The 15361-nt window shown below is 49.6% G+C and overlaps 1 protein-coding gene across 1 annotated transcript in view; it reads left to right on the top strand.

Moving 5' to 3' along the window:
• Positions 1-15069, top strand: part of GPD2 (glycerol-3-phosphate dehydrogenase 2) — a 49927-nt gene extending 34858 nt beyond the window's left edge. Inside the window, exons 9-17 of the mRNA XM_066190494.1 lie at positions 3660-3853; positions 5618-5752; positions 6001-6176; positions 6642-6773; positions 7120-7278; positions 8031-8143; positions 8224-8302; positions 8395-8493; positions 11906-15069. Coding sequence (XP_066046591.1) covers positions 3660-3853; positions 5618-5752; positions 6001-6176; positions 6642-6773; positions 7120-7278; positions 8031-8143; positions 8224-8302; positions 8395-8493; positions 11906-12031 — 1213 coding nt within the window. The 3' untranslated portion in view covers positions 12032-15069. The remainder of the gene's footprint in view (positions 1-3659; positions 3854-5617; positions 5753-6000; positions 6177-6641; positions 6774-7119; positions 7279-8030; positions 8144-8223; positions 8303-8394; positions 8494-11905) is intronic.
• Positions 15070-15361: the final 292 nt, after the last annotated feature.

Consider the following 15361-nt stretch of genomic DNA (forward strand, 5'->3'; position numbering starts at 1 on the left):
ATGTAAAACCTTCTAGGGAGGCTGCACCTTCATACAGAATCTCTTGTCCTGTTAAATCATGGAATCACAGAGCGCTCTGGGTTGGAAGGGTCTTTGAAGATCATCTTGTTCCACTGCCTGCCTTTAGATCTGAAACTCCCTGTGCAGTGACTCTGCTCAGAGGAAACAGGAGTGCAGAGGCACAGAATAAGTGGTAGAATGGGCAGGGTAATTAGTAATAATAATTACTATCACAGGCAGTAGAAGTAGCTCAGGGTAACACAACCACGTTTGCTGTAATCCCAAGCCCACCCACCCACCCACCCACCCGTGGGGGTTTTGGTGGACAGGACGTGCCCTCCTTGTTCCAGGAGGGGTTCCTGTGGCACTCTGCTCCCTGCAGTCTCCTGCTCCTCTCCCTGTTTGCTGTGCAAAGCCAAATCCCCTTCTCCCGAGCCAGCCTTGTCAGTCGGAACTCAAATATTACCTTTGGTTCCTGAAGTCATTAGCATCCTAATGGAAATTCCCCTTTATGGACTTAGCCCAGTTGTGTTGATACAGTGCCCTTGCAGTAATGCCTTCCACAGCCCCCTCAGAATGGGAATTCAGCCTCCCAGTGCACCAGGGGGTGTTTCTGCCACAGCTGTCCCAACAGGACACCACCACACATTGTAAAATTGAGGCATTTTTGGCCTGGTGTAAAATCACCCCTGCATTCTCTTCTGGTCTTTTTTTTTTTTTTTTTTTTCTTTTTTGTATCTTTCTCCATGAAAAATGATAAAATGACCTGATAGCTGCTTTAAAGTACTAAAAATGTGGAGAAATGGGCTGTAATCCCAGTTTCCTCATATGCTAGGAGAAGGATGGGTGTGATTAGCTTTATGGCCCTACACAAAAACATGCAAAGCTTTAAAACCTGGACTCACTTGGTAAATTCGAAGTAGAAGATGGCTGGATATGCTTGAGAGCTCTGATTTATTTATTCTGTAATAACCCAATAATTTTAATTGGAAATGTGGAGAATTCTTGTTCTCCATGTTCCCCGGTGTATGTCAGCATGTGGGCATTACTTTCCTTGGAAAATAGTATCTGCCCACACACTGCCTCCACAGCACAGCTGATAAGATAAAACTGCACTGAATTTCCTTGGAGTGGGATAGCTGAAAGCAGGGAGCTGTCTGCTAAATAGAAAACACTCGTGGGATTTAATCTTGGTTGTACCAGGCCTTCCTTCTCCTGGTGCCAAGGAACACTGCTCAGCACAGGAAGGTTGGCATTTCACCATGTCCACGTGTGCCCTGGGAATGTGTTACAGGATTTTGGCCCATAGTCACACGAACTGATTTTTTTTTTAACATCTAGAGGGTTTAAGTTATAAATATAGTCAAGATTTTGTAAAACTAATGTTAACCTAATGCATTCACTCCCCATGGGATTCTTGCTCATTGATGTCCTTCATTAATAGTCCCAGAATTCCTCCCCTGGTTAATCAGGCTTCCTGCCTGGAATGTGTCTGTGAAGGCAGGGCTTTTTCCTCTCCCTTCTGACCAGTTTCAGATGTTTCTGGAATTTTCCTCTCTGCTCTGCATTCCACATTCCAGGTAAACCTGCCTGTTGCACTTTACTTCTCTATGGAGAGTCACCTTCTATCATTCTTTAACTGCGTTTGTGGTGCTTTGGTCAAATGCTTCTTCAAGGGGAGATCTTCCGTGGATCCAAGACCTTCCATGGATCTCCCAGACCTTTTGCCTCTACATTTCTCTCTGAGGGCATTGCTTTATGCTTCAGGTTGGAGTTTCCAATCCTGAGTTTGCCCATTTTAGCCATCATTAAAAAGAAACCTCACCACGGCGGCTGCGGCTGCGTGGCTCTTACCTCCTTCTCCCATCCGTGGTGGAATCGTAGGAATTTCTGCCTCATAAAACCAGTTGTTCCAGAGGTATTCCTGGTGTGCAGCAGCATGACTCCTGGGGCCTCAGGAAGGCCAGTGTTTGGGTGTTAAGATGCTTCTTTCTGATGCAAAACGCCTTGTTTTGCATTTGTTTGGGTGGTTCTTTAGTTATTTAAATAAGCTGGAAAAAGCACGGCAAAGGGCATGGAGAGAGAGCTTCCCAGGGTAGCTGGTATCAGTGATTCAGTAAATAATTGGCATATGGAAAACAGTTTCAGCCTTTCTCGGCACTTGCTGTGCAGTCTAAAACACTTCAGTCCAGAGGTGCTGTGGGAAAACTTAGTTTGAAGTCTTTGCTTGTTTCCCTTCCTTCTTTTCAACAGTTTTTATGAAACCGCATCAAAAAAAATTTCATACTTTGGAGAAAATGTCTGTAAAGTTTCTGAATTCTGATACTGTATATTAAACCTCTGATTTCCTCTGTCTCTAAATCAACAGCTTTTTCATTTTAAAAAGTAATCATTTGTCTGAGGTGATTTACCTTTCCCAAACCTGTGTTGACTTCCCCTATTAGATTGTACCTCTGCCACCATATGCCTAAGCTGTCTATAAATATCAGCTAAAATGGGTCTAATATACATGCTAGCTATGAAATTCTCAGCCTCTCTCCCAGCCTTGCCAGATATTGCCAACTTCCCTTCAGTAATCACTTCAGGCTTCTTAAAAATGCAATTTGTATCGATTCAGCTTGAATAGGGAAATCCCACCCAAGCAGGTCTTTGCCTTCAGACGCTGCCTTAGGGTTTGGGTCCATTGAATAATTCCCCTCTGAAGTCCCTAACTGCCACCTAAAGCTGCATCTCCTGCTCTCCTTCCTGTGCTTCTGTATCTCAGCAGCGGGGGAGCAGCTGAAGAGCCCTGACCTGACTGCACACCTTTGTAAAGGGAGTTGCAGCACCTTCAGTGAAAGTCAGCATCAGTCCTTGAAGTAAAAATGATCGAAAAAAGGGGCACTTCAGTGTTTTCCTACATAAAAGCTGTTTGCTTTGAAGTGTTTATAAAAGCCTTTTGTTTTCTGAAGTACGAGCAGAGCTTTTTGATAAGCCGTGAGGAGGTAGTGGGTTTGTACCCGTGGATATCTTTCTTACATTACGCCAGAAAAACCTGATACGTGAATTAAAATCTCCTATCCAAAGCAGTTTTTCGTCCTTGTACTGAATCATTCTGTTGTAGCACTGGCAGAAGGAATGAATAATGCCTGAGTAGCAGCAGCCACCAAGTCTCTTATGACTTTTTTCCTCAAAGCACAGTTCCCCATTCAGGGCCACAGGGCTGGAAGCACTCAGAGCACGTTCCTTGGTCCAAGTCCCTCGGGAGTCTGTGGGTGTTCCTTCCTGCTGAAGTGGCAGCTGGTGACAAACTCAGGCTTAGTGTCACTGGAAGGATATTCCTTAAATGTCTTCATTTCTCTTTTTTGTTCTCTTTTTCCTCTCAGTTGCCACCCCTCACCCCTCCTGCTCCACCTTTACTGTGGAGGCAGGTTGGAGGAACCACTGTGATTTTATGGCATTGAAACATCCACGGGCCTTGTTTCCCCACACTTCTGGGACATCTGTTTAAAGCCGTGTCTTGGCCACACGTGAAATCCATTATTTGTTCATTAATTAACTCCTTCACCTGAGAACAGGTGTTGTGTCCCGGTCCTTCCCTGGGTCCTGGGGGTGCAGGGACAGACCCCGGGTGTCACCGCCCCGTTCCCGTTCTGAGCCAGGCCACTCCTCTCTTCCAGCCCTGACAACATGGGGCTGCTGGACCCGGCCACCAGCGACGGCAGAGTCATCTTCTTCCTGCCCTGGGAGAAGATGACGATCGCAGGGACCACGGACAGCCCCACGGATGTCACCTCCCACCCCATCCCCACCGAGGAGGACATCAACTTCATCCTCAGCGAAGTGCGCAACTACCTGGGCGCCGACGTGGAAGGTAACCGCGGGGAATCCTGCCCTGCGGAGGGCTGGGGGAATGCAGCCTGGGCTGTGCTGCTGCCTGGAGCTTTTGTGTGGCTGACAGCTGTGGTGGCTGTGGTCTGGGCGTTGGGAACATGAGCTGTACAGTGCTGCTGTTCCACATCATCCGGTCCCAGCACCGCCGCCATCGTCACCACTAACACACGTCCCCAGGTGCCACATCCACTCGTTTTTTGGGCACCTCCAGGGAGGGTGACCCTACCACTGCCCTGGGCAGCCGTCTCTCCTCCAGAGTGAGGGTTTGGTTTATTTCAGTTATTCCGTGGAAGCTTTTCTACTGCTGCGTTTCTGCTGCAGCATTAAAATAAATCTGAAAAGCACTCAGGTGGGAACATTGAAACGTACTTCACAGGTTTAGGAAAAGCTGCTGTCTGGAGATGGGAAATGCTCCATTCCTTGTTTCCTGAAGGGCAGAGTTGATGTCTGCATGTTGCATGAAAGTGTCCAGGGAAGCTCCTGTTGAGTGTCTGGAGCAGCAGTTGGTGTTGGAAGTGCAGGAGACCAGGGAGGGAGATGGGAATGTGAATAGGACAGAGATTAGATGGGATATTGGGATGAAATCCTCTCCTGTGAGGGTGGGCAGGCCCTGGCACAGGGTGCCCAGAGCAGCGGTGGCTGCCCCTGGATCCCTGGCAGTGCCCAAGGCCAGGCTGGACACTGGGGCTGGAGCAGCCTGGGACAGTGGAAGTGTCCCTGCCATGGCAGGGGTGGGATGGGATGAGCTGTAAGGTCAGTCCCAAGCCAGGCCATTCCATGGTTTCCCACGCATTTTCCAGCAGCACATTCGGAGCTGTTCAGTCCCTCTGGCTGAGCCCAGCTGGGCCTGTGCTGGTTTTCCTGCGCAATTACAGTTTATAGATGGCTGGAGCTGAAATAACAACAGCACTGCCCGTATCAAGCCTCCACAGCCCTGCCTCTGCTGCCAGAGCCAGTGCCAGGGTTATCAACTTCCACAGGCTTGGACACCTTCCAGCTGCTTAATTACAGCGTCACGCGTGCTGCTTTCTGTAGTTTCATTAGTTTATAACCCTAATACAGGATCTTGTGTCTGTGATTAACACTTCATTTTGGCAGGTTAAACACGCTGGCAGAGCACCACTGATTTCGGAAATCTATTCCCTGTTCTTTGGGGGGATGTTTTTTTACACCCTTTTAGTGATTTTTCAATTATCGGTCATTTGAAAGTTGTACTAAAAACATGTTCCAAAGACTTCAGTATAATGTAAATTGGCGGCTGCACTTAGGGTGAAGGCTGGGGGTAAAGATGACTTGTCAGGAGGAGATCTTGGAATAATAACCTTCAAGCTAGAGGAAGAGCTTGGAAGATCTGAAAGGAAATGTTACACTTGTGTAACAAACTTTATTTTGGTTTATGAAATGTGATGTAAGGAGTGTTCAGGTTCATTGGGAAGAATTTTCATGGAAAGGGGGGTCAGACTGGAGCTGCCCACGGAGGTTTGGAGTCCCCATCCCTGGAGCTGTCCAGAAAACACCTGGAGGTGGCACTCAGTGCTCTGGGCTGGTGACAATGTGGGCATTGGTACAAATTGGCCTCATGGCCAGGAGGGCTTTTCCAGCCTCAGTGATGCTGGGATTCCATAGCCCAGCTTGTCCCCTGGCTCTGGGGGCTCTCCCCAGCTCTGGGGGTTGCTCAGGGCCGAGCAGGGTGTGGAGCAGCCCGGGGCTGGGGCTGGCCCTGCCTCAGTGTGACTCTGCACAGTGAGAAGAGGAGATGTGCTGGCAGCCTGGAGTGGCATCCGGCCCCTGGTGACCAACCCCGACTCCAAGGACACGCAGTCCCTGTCCCGAAACCACGTGGTGACCGTCAGCGACAGCGGCCTCATCACCATCGCAGGTACTGGGAGCTCCCTGGAGCTGCCCCTCTGCTGGCCTTCCCCAGGCTGCTTCAACAAAAAGCTTGTTCCGTGCTAATTCTTCAGCCTCTGTGGCCAGAAACTGCTCTGTCAGTGGCACGGGGACTGGCTTGGAGCAAGCCTGGCACGAATCACGTGATAAAAGAACTGCACAGATGTGTCTGTAGTGTGTAACAGCTGGTGTTGCTGCTGCTTTCCCCAAATAAGGAGGAGGGTGTGTGTTCCCCAGGTGGGAAGTGGACAACGTACCGAGCCATGGCACGGGACACCATCGACACGGCCATCCGTGTGCACAGCCTGAAGGCTGGCTCCTGCCGGACCATGGGGCTGCAGCTGGAGGGGGCCCAGGACTGGAGCCCCACGCTCTACATCCGACTGGTGCAGGACTACGGGCTGGAAAGTGAGGTGAGCCCCGGCTTCCTGTGGTGGAGGGGTTTGGGCTTCCCCCAAGTCAAACACCAGCAGAACTTGCACAAAGGTCTGCTGGGCCCAATGGGAGCTGGGGCAGAGATAGTTCTAACAGAAATAAAGCTAGTAATTGTTCCTCATCTTCCCCTTTTTCCTTCCTCCTAAACTTGACTGTTTCCTGCTTAAAAATGCTCTGACTTGCCAGTCGGCCATCCCTGGATCCCCCCACGAGCTGTGCACCAGCCGTGATCGCAGCGTGGCAGAGGGCTGGTGTCAGTCCTGGTGGCCCAGACACAGCAGGGCAGTGCTGCTCCAGCCTCCACCGCACAGGCTCTCCTCCCACACTGTCACACTCCAGCGCCCCTGGCAGCCTGTTTGTTATTGCGGGATGAGGGAATGGTCGAGGAAAATGTGTCTTTCATGTGCTTTCAAAGCGTGCTGGATTTGTTTTCCTCCCCACAGGTGGCTCAGCACCTGGCTTCCACCTACGGGGGCAAGGCTTTTGAGGTGGCCAAAATAGCCCAGGTGACAGGGAAGAGGTGGCCCATTGTTGGGAAACGTCTGGTGTCTGAATTTCCTTACATTGAAGCTGAGGTACGTGGGAAAACCATGTCACCTTCTGTGATTCTGTCCTAGGTTAGTGGCCTTGTGAAACATCTCCTTGAGCCCTTCCCTTTGGGGAGGCCAAGATTTTTTCTGTGCCTGGAGCACACCTTATGTTCATGTGTCGATATATACGCGCATTAATACATTTATGCATAATTAAATATTTATATAGCGCCCATTTTTTATTTCATATACAAACGTCTGATCCCGGCTGGATTCTGTAGAATGCTCCGAGGAAAAGGAGCTTTCCCAGGCCTGTTCTCGGGGTTTAGCGGGTGCTAGAGCTGCTTTGTCCTGCGGGCTGTGTGTGTTTGACGTGCACTGGCCCCGGCAGGTGGTGTACGGGGTTAAGGAGTACGCCCGCACGGCCGTGGACATCATCTCCCGCCGCACCCGCCTGGCCTTTCTCAACGTGCAGGCTGCCCACGAGGCGCTGCCCAGGATCGTGGACATCATGGGCAAGGAGCTCAACTGGTGTGAGCAGAAGAAGAAGGTACAAAGGGCCCTCTTTCAGCCGGGGCCGGTTTGTTTTGCTTGGAGGGGATTTCCTTGTTAACCGTCTGGGTTGAATAGAGAACTACAAGTGATGTTTTATTCCCGGGAGAATGAGTCACTTGGTGCATTTCTGAAGTTCTGAAGACTTTATCAAATGGCTGTGAAGTGGGTTGGGATCGGCCAGGGGCTGGAGGGGAAGGGGAAGGTCTGTCTCCTGTTGCTCCCCAGCCTTAGGAATGAAAGCAGGCTTGGCATTGCTGTCCCATTCCTGTCAGTTATTTTGCTTCACTGACACTTTTCAGCAGATCTGCCTCAGCAAAGGAAGCTCCTGTAACCATAAAGAGCCTGCCTGGTGTTGAGCTCCCTGATTTTTTTTCCTGATTTTGGACAGCTGGGTGAATCATCACACTAAGATATCAAGTGGGAGAGAAATGACATATTGTACGCCTGGCCTAAAAAGGCCATTTCTTCCTGAAAGGGGCAGACGGACTGTGTGTGACTGAAGGTGTGGATGGTACTGAAAGCATTTACACAGAAATTAGAAGTCTTTACTAGCCTGATACATTTTTCCAAGAGTAAAAAGTGCCTAAGTTTAACTTTTGGATACTTTCTAGCTGCCATCTGCTTAATTTTGGGACCTTAGAGAAGCACTGGTTCAGTGGAAGAAGCTAATAATAAAGTATAAAAAATAAATACTTTGGTAAGAGCTTGCTGTTGCGCAGATACCAAGGTTTTGTGTTTTCATTGTAGGAAGAGCTTGAGACCGCTAAAACGTTTCTGTACTACGAAATGGGCTACAAAGTGAAAACAGACCAGTTAACAGACAGCTCTGAGATCAGCCTAGTGCCTTCAGACATCGAGAGGTGAGTGAGGCAGCAGAGCTGCCGTGCTGCTGTGCCCTGCAGCCCCCGGGCAGCCCTTACTGCCAGCCCCTCCCCGGCAGGTACAAGAAGCGGTTCCACATGTTTGACAAGGACAAGAAGGGCTTCATCACCATCGTGGACGTGCAGCGTGTGCTGCAGGTGAGCTGCCCCGTGCTCCTGAGCCCCTCTGGGAGGGATCCCTGTGGGGGCTGAGGGTGCTGAGCCCCCTGTGCTGTGCTTGTTCCGTGCAGAGCATCAGCGTGCAGATCGACGAGAACACCCTGCACGAGATCCTCAACGAGGTGGATCTCAACAAGAACGGGCAGGTGGAGCTCAACGAGTTCCTGCAGGTACTGCTGCTCCTGGCTTTAAACAGCAAACACACAGCCAGGGAATCCTTCCCCTTGCCTAGGGCTGGGCTGGACACCAGGGGCACACAGAACCATCCTCAAGCAGCTTGGAAATCAGGGGTTGGGTTTTTTTTCCCAGTCAGACTCAAAGAACGGGTCCAATTTACAAAGTATGCCCCACTCCAGATCTGAATTTGCCATTTTAAGCCCAGAAATCCCATTTAAATATATTTGAAATGGTACAGGTGTCCATTGGAAGGTGCATGGCACAGGTATGCGCACTGACATTATCCACAGCTGTAAGGGTTGTTATAGAAATGAGTATATATGTATATAATTTTTTTATATATTATATATATATATAATAGCTGGTTTTATTTTTATAAATAGATATTTATATTTATATTTATATTTATATTTATATTTATATTTATATTTATATTTATATTTATATTTATATTTATATTTATATTTAATAGCTATTTTTATAGCTGTTAAGGGTTGTTATAAAAATGAGTAAATATATATAAATATAAATATATAAATATATATAAATATATATATATATATATATATATTTATATATAAATATAAATATATAAATATATATAAATATATATATATATATATATATATATATATATATATAAAAAAATATTAAAGATGATACAGGTGTCCATTGGAAGGTGCATGGCACAAGTGTGCACACTGACATTATCCACAGCTGTAAGGGTTGTTGTAAAAATGAGTAAACTTAGGAACTGAATAATGAACAACTAAATAACCAAATATTTATAATTATAAATAGTAATATAACTGTAATAATAATAATAAACTAAATTAGGAATTAATTAATTCTTTATAATATTCAGTAAACTGAATATTATAAAGAATGAGCTTGTACTTAGAGCCCATCGAGGCTCTACAGCCCATTTTTACTCCTGGATCGGCTAATTTGTCCCAGTCTCTCTGAAAGAAATGACATGCATCTGCTTTTTGGGGGGCTTTCAAGCAAACCCAAGGCTGCTCCCTTTGCATGTGCAGTTTGTCAGCTGGGCTGGTGTTTGAGGAGTCTTTTTTGGGGTGGCATTTCAGAGCCTGCCATGTCTCCCCTGCCTGGTGGCAATGATGAATGCCAAACAGGAGAGAAATTAATGCTGGGGATTTTGGTCAATGTCAGCCCTTTCTTCACTGTGTCAAGTTAAACAAACAAGATCAAGGCAAAGGAAATGGTAATTGTCTCTCTGGAGATGAGCTGGGGATAAGAGCAGCATTGTTGAATCTAAATGCAGAAAATTTTCACAGGTTGTGTCCAGCATTAGCAAAAAGGAGTATTTATTTGCCTAAAATGCAGCAATTGAGCTGAGGAGCTGCAGTGAACTCGAGGGAAGGGGGAAAACCAAACCAAACAAACGAGGGGGAAGGAGAACCAATGGCTTTGGGAGCTGCTGCTGGTCTCTTCAAATGGGAGAGACCAGCCCAGCGGGGCTCTGGCTGCTGGAAAGGCACAGCCCTGGACCTGCACTGGAAACCTTTCACTGAGACAGCCCAGCCTTCCTGCAGGGCTGAGTCAACCTCAGTTTGGGTGGGTTGGGTACGGCAGTTGAGGAGTTGAAACAACCAGTACTGGTTGTTCTGTGGGGTTTGGGGCATTCTGGGGTTTTATTGCTGGGCTGAGCAGTGTCACGGGGATTGCCAGCCCTACCCCATCCCTGTACAATGCCAAGGCCAGGCAGGGCTCAGGGGTGTGAGTGTGACCGTTGTTTGTGCAAAGCTGTGTCCCCCTGTGGCTCCTGCACATCTCCAGAGCAGCAGCGATGCCACTGCAGGGCTGAGCCCCCTCCTGTGCCTCTCACTGCTCCAGGGAAGCTCTCAGGGCTGAGCAGGGAGGGTGGCACTGGAATCAGCTGGGGTTGCCATGGAAGGAGCAAAATACATTAAATGTTTGTTTAATTTTTTAATGGATCTGTTAAGTCAGTGGCCAATACTTGGGTGTTTGCTTTCTGAAAACTTCCAAGTAATTGCGTTTCAGCGCAGAACTTGTGCGAGCCATGGGCAAATATTTGTGGAGGTTTGTGTTGGAAAATAGAGCAGGTTGTACCTGGGGCTGCCTGGCCTGGAGGTGGGAGCAGAGCAGGGCTGGCCTGGGCCCCTGGACGGTGCTGGGGGAGCTCAGTGGGCTGGCAGAGGGTGGCCCTGGCAGCCCCTGGAGCTCCCAGTGCCCAGGCAATGATGGGAGCTGCTGTTGGGAGGTAAAGGCAACAGCCCCTTGTTAAATCAGGAGGAATCATGGAATGCCACACTGGTCTGAGTGGGAAGGGGCCTTTAAGGCCATCCCGTTCCTCTAAACCACCCTGCCCCAAGCTGTGGCAGGCTGGTGGCCCAGGGGGGTGACTGGGCAGGAGGGACAGCCCTGTCTGTGCCTGCCCTTCTCCCTGGGCCTCTGGAGCTGGGAGGGGGACCAGGGAGAAGAACACTCCACATTTGCACAGGTCCAGCTGCAGGTGTAAGGAGCAGCTTTTCCCATGGGGGAAGGAATCTGAAGGATTCCTGCAGTCAGTGGGAGTCAGAAATTGCATTTGGCAAGCGTGGATTGCTTCCCCAGCGCTCTCTGCAGAGCTGGCTGCAGGTAATTTCAGCTCTAATGCTGGCTTTATCCATGGGATAAAAGAGAATTAACTAAAATCTTAGCACTAGTGTGCTTTCACTGGGAGAGAGCAGAGTCCAGCTTCCAGGACTTAAAAGCAAATTAGTTTTAAAAGTCTATAAAGGAATTTGGATTTGAAAGAATTGTGGGAGTCAAGTACACTGTCTCTCCAGAGAAAGGCATGTGGGTGCAAAAGGGCAGGTCTGGGATCAGTGGTGGATCAGGAATCATGAAATCCCTGCATGATGTGGGCTGGGAGGGACCCTAAAGCTCTACTTCAAGCCAGGGGCAGGGACACTTTCCATTACATCAGTTGTCCAACCTGGCCTTGGACACTTCCAGGGATCCAGGGGCAGCCACAGCTTCTCTGGGCACCCTGTGCCAGGGCCTGCCCACCCTCCCAGGGAACAATTCCTTCCTAAATGGAAAAAAAATCCTGAATCTTCTGTGAGCTGCATCCTTCAGGTATTACAAATAACCAAAGAAAGCCCGTGCCACTGCTGGGTTATCCCACATTCAGAAGTGTCACAGGAAAAACCCCAGTGACGATGGCTGCGTGCACTGGCGTTGTCTGCACTGCTTCCAAGTGGATCATGTTTGCTACTTGCCACCCACGCTGTCCAGAGCAGTCTCTGGCGTTCCCGGGAGCTGGAACGAGCCGCAGTTTGGGTTTGCAGGGTGGGAATTGGGTGGGTGGGCTCCTCCCCGGGGCCCGGCAGGGGCCGGCAGCCCGGGGTGACGTGTCCCCTGTCCCCGTGTCCCCAGCTGATGAGCGCCATCCAGAAGGGCCGTGTGTCGGGGAGCAGGCTGGCCGTGCTGATGAAGAGCGCCGAGGAGAAGCTGCGGCGGCGGCAGCCCATCCCCGTGGACCGCAGCGGGGGTGGGCTCTGAGCCCGGGACCCTCCGGGACCCTCCGGGGCGCCCAGCCCGCTGCAGCCCTCCCTAAAGACTTCGCTGTGTTTGTCCTTGTCAGTAATGGTTCCCTTATGCTCCGGTACCTGGCCTTGGGGTGGGGTCCTGCAGCCCCAGGTGTCCCTGCTGTGTCACCTTGGGGTGGGGTCCTGCAGCCCCAGGTGTCCCTGCTGTGTCACCTTGGGGTGGGGTCCTGCAGCCCCAGGTGTCCCTGCTGTGTCACCTTGGGGTGGGGTCCTGCAGCCCCAGGTGTCCCTGCTGTGTCACCTTGGGGTGGGGTCCTGCAGCCCCAGGTGTCCCTGCTGTGTCACCTTGGGGTGGGGTCCTGCAGCCCCAGGTGTCCCTGCTGTGTCACCTTGGGGTGGGGTCCTGCAGCCCCAGGTGTCCCTGCTGTGTACCCTGGGTGGGGGTCCTGCAGCCCCAGGGTGTCCCTGCTGTGTCACCTTGGGGTGGGGTCCTGCTGCCCCAGGTGTCCCTGCTGTGTCACCTTGGGGTGGGGTCCTGCAGCCCCAAGTGTCCCTGCTGTGTCACCTTGGGGTGGGGTCCTGCAGCCCCAGGGTGTCCCCGCAGGGGCTCAGGAATGCAGCTGCAGGAGCATTTGCATCACCTTCACCTTTGGAGCACACGGTGCTCAGAGTGAATCCTGCCCTTAAACGCACAGAGTTCTGCAAATGCAAAATCTCAAAGCTGCTTCTGCCTCTGCCGCAAGGAGCAGGAGGGGGAAAGCTATGTTCTGGAGTGGAGATGCCTTTCCAAAGGGACAAAACTGGCACTTCCTGGGGGTGGGGGTGGTGGAGACCTGTCCTGAGCCTTCTCTGGGTGGTGGCTTTGCCCTGTTATTCAAGTGGGGCCGGTACTTGGCCACTCAGAAATTCCAGCTGGAAAACAAGACACCCGGATTAATCACCCGAGGTAATAATGTAGCTGAAAGCTGGGAACAGCATCCCTGCTCCCCTGTTAACACAAATAAACTGCCTCTAATAAATGGCATTGTCTGCAGGTGGTGCTTTGTGCAGTGAAATAAAGGCAAAAGGCGTTTTACGCTAAAGACTCCTGCAAGTCTGGGGCAAACCCTGATGCTCTGTAGGACCGGGCAGGTTTTGGTAGCACAACAGTCTTAAATTAATTTTAAAATGCTCAAACACAGTGAAAAAAAAAAAAAAACAAAGTGTGTGTCTTGCATCCTACTAACTTTTCTAGAAAAAACAAAGCAGCTGTTTCTCAGCAGGTTAAATGAAAAAACCAAAGCATGGAGCCCTCACTGGAGCTGTTTCCAGCACTGCCTGTTGTCCTCCTGCTGCTGGATTGGGCTGAGATCAGGTGGGACATTTCTGCCTGGTGTAGAACAAGGCAGGGAAACCTGGTTTGCTGCTGGATTTGGCATCTGCTGTATTCCCTGAGCAGAGCGATTTCCACCTCAAACCAAACTTCGCTTCCCAGAATTTCTGCTGAAGTAAAATTTGATGTATTTAGCTGGTATTGCCAAGTCCACTGATGGAAAATAACAGGGCAGGAGCGAACAGCAGGGATTCCTTGGGTGTTTTACCAGGGAAGATGGTCCCAGAGACACAGATGGAGATGCTTAGCAGAGTGCAGAGGCCGTGTTCGGCTGCAGAAGCAGAGCCCTTAGAAAGAAACATTTAACATTCAGGTGTTGAAAAATAGTAGATACAAGAGAAAAGGGCAAGGCTCACCTAAGGTGAGCTCCTAAAACGGTTCAGATGGTTTTTGCAGGTTCAGTTGGTGTTTTGATGCAGATGTTGTTCAGGTTCTGGCTTTGTGCCTGGAGCAGGGGCTGAGGAGGGGGCACATCTGGCACCACAAGGATGTTCTAATGAGCAAAGGGGTTTGTTCCTGTGGTCCTGTAGGCTTTTCCTTTTGAGCTGTGCTCCAGAATGTTCGGGTGAAGGATGGAATGTTGGTGTTTCCAAGCCCACAGTAACAGGTTCCACCTATCCTGCAGGATGGAGGGAAGTGAATGTATAACACTCAGTAATTTTGGCTCCGTGAGCGAGGGAAAGGGTTCAGGATTCTACTATTAACAAATGTTTAAGGGGAAAAAAAAAAAAAAACCAACAATAAAAAACAAAGCAAAAGTCACGAGACCTTTTCCAGGCCACGTGAAGAAAAAAATATTTCCAATATATTGAACAGGTTTTTTGTAAAGAAAAATATTTTCACTATTGAACAGCTTTTGTACAGTTTAAAGAGAAATTCTCCACTCATCTCTAACCGGCATTGTTAAGATAATAACCTGAATGTACCTGGAAAGCAGGATTTCTGTGTTGTACCCAAAGCATAATTTCTGTGTTGCTAATCTTGCATCTGGAATGTGACTGTGGGGTTCTCCTGGCTGTGTGTGTGTCCCTGGGCATGGATTTGCTTTGTGTCACCTCCTGCTCCCCTGCACGGCACAGCCGGGCCTGCGGTGCCAGGGACAACTGCATGTGCTCCCCCAGCAGCTGCCTCTGCACCTGGAAAACTCTGCAGTGCTGATTTATCCCCTCCTTCTGTCTGCAGGAGTGTTGCCTTTGCTCTGTGGGGTTCTTTTTGTGAATGTACTGTGGGAAGAGTTGTGTGATGTCACTGTCTTGCTGTGCCGATCTGGGGTGGAAAAGCAGGAGTGGGAATTTTTTTTTTTTTTCTTTTTTGGTGAAGTGAAAGATGACTGGATTTTCTGTGGGTGTTTTGTATTTTAGATAACCCGTCCCTGTGGGGAGGGGAGATCCGTGCAGTGTCTGGGTGTGTATAAATACGTGTATAGACACACTGCACGTTTCCTCGTGGCACTTAGGTCTGTTGCCAGGTTCCTGTTGCAGCCTGGGCTGTTCCATGCTGTGTTTGAAGCTGGATGGTCATTTTTGTAATGGTCTTGGTGTTCTCCTGCCATTATTTATTACCTTTGGTATCTGGAATGAGCCGCATGCGTTTATTGAGCAATAAGAGGATGTATTTAATGTGCCTTGTTTTTAACTAAGGACCGAAAGCATGAATCAATAAAACTGGTTAAAAGCCTCCTTTTGCTGCCAGTTTGTTGTGGCAGGTGCAGAAATACCTCGGAGTCTCCCTGAAGAAGTTTCTTTGGGAAGGAGGGCGCGGGGATGGATGTGTTTGGTGAACAGAGCCCGAGTTTCCCCTCTTAGCTCAGAGTGAGTGCTCTGCAGTTTAAACTGGAAGTGAGGAGTGAGCGGAGGGGACAGGGAAGGAATCCTGCCCTGCCCTCTCAGGAATGGCAGCAGCCCCCGGGGGTTTGGCTGATATTTCCATTTTCCACCTGGGTTTCCACTGCCAGGAGCAGTCCCCACACAC

This window comes from Chamaea fasciata, unplaced genomic scaffold (genome assembly GCF_029207755.1).
Source record: "Chamaea fasciata isolate MVZ Bird 193981 ecotype frontalis unplaced genomic scaffold, bChaFas1.0.hap1 SCAF_8, whole genome shotgun sequence".
NCBI classification, from domain to species: domain Eukaryota; kingdom Metazoa; phylum Chordata; class Aves; order Passeriformes; family Sylviidae; genus Chamaea; species Chamaea fasciata.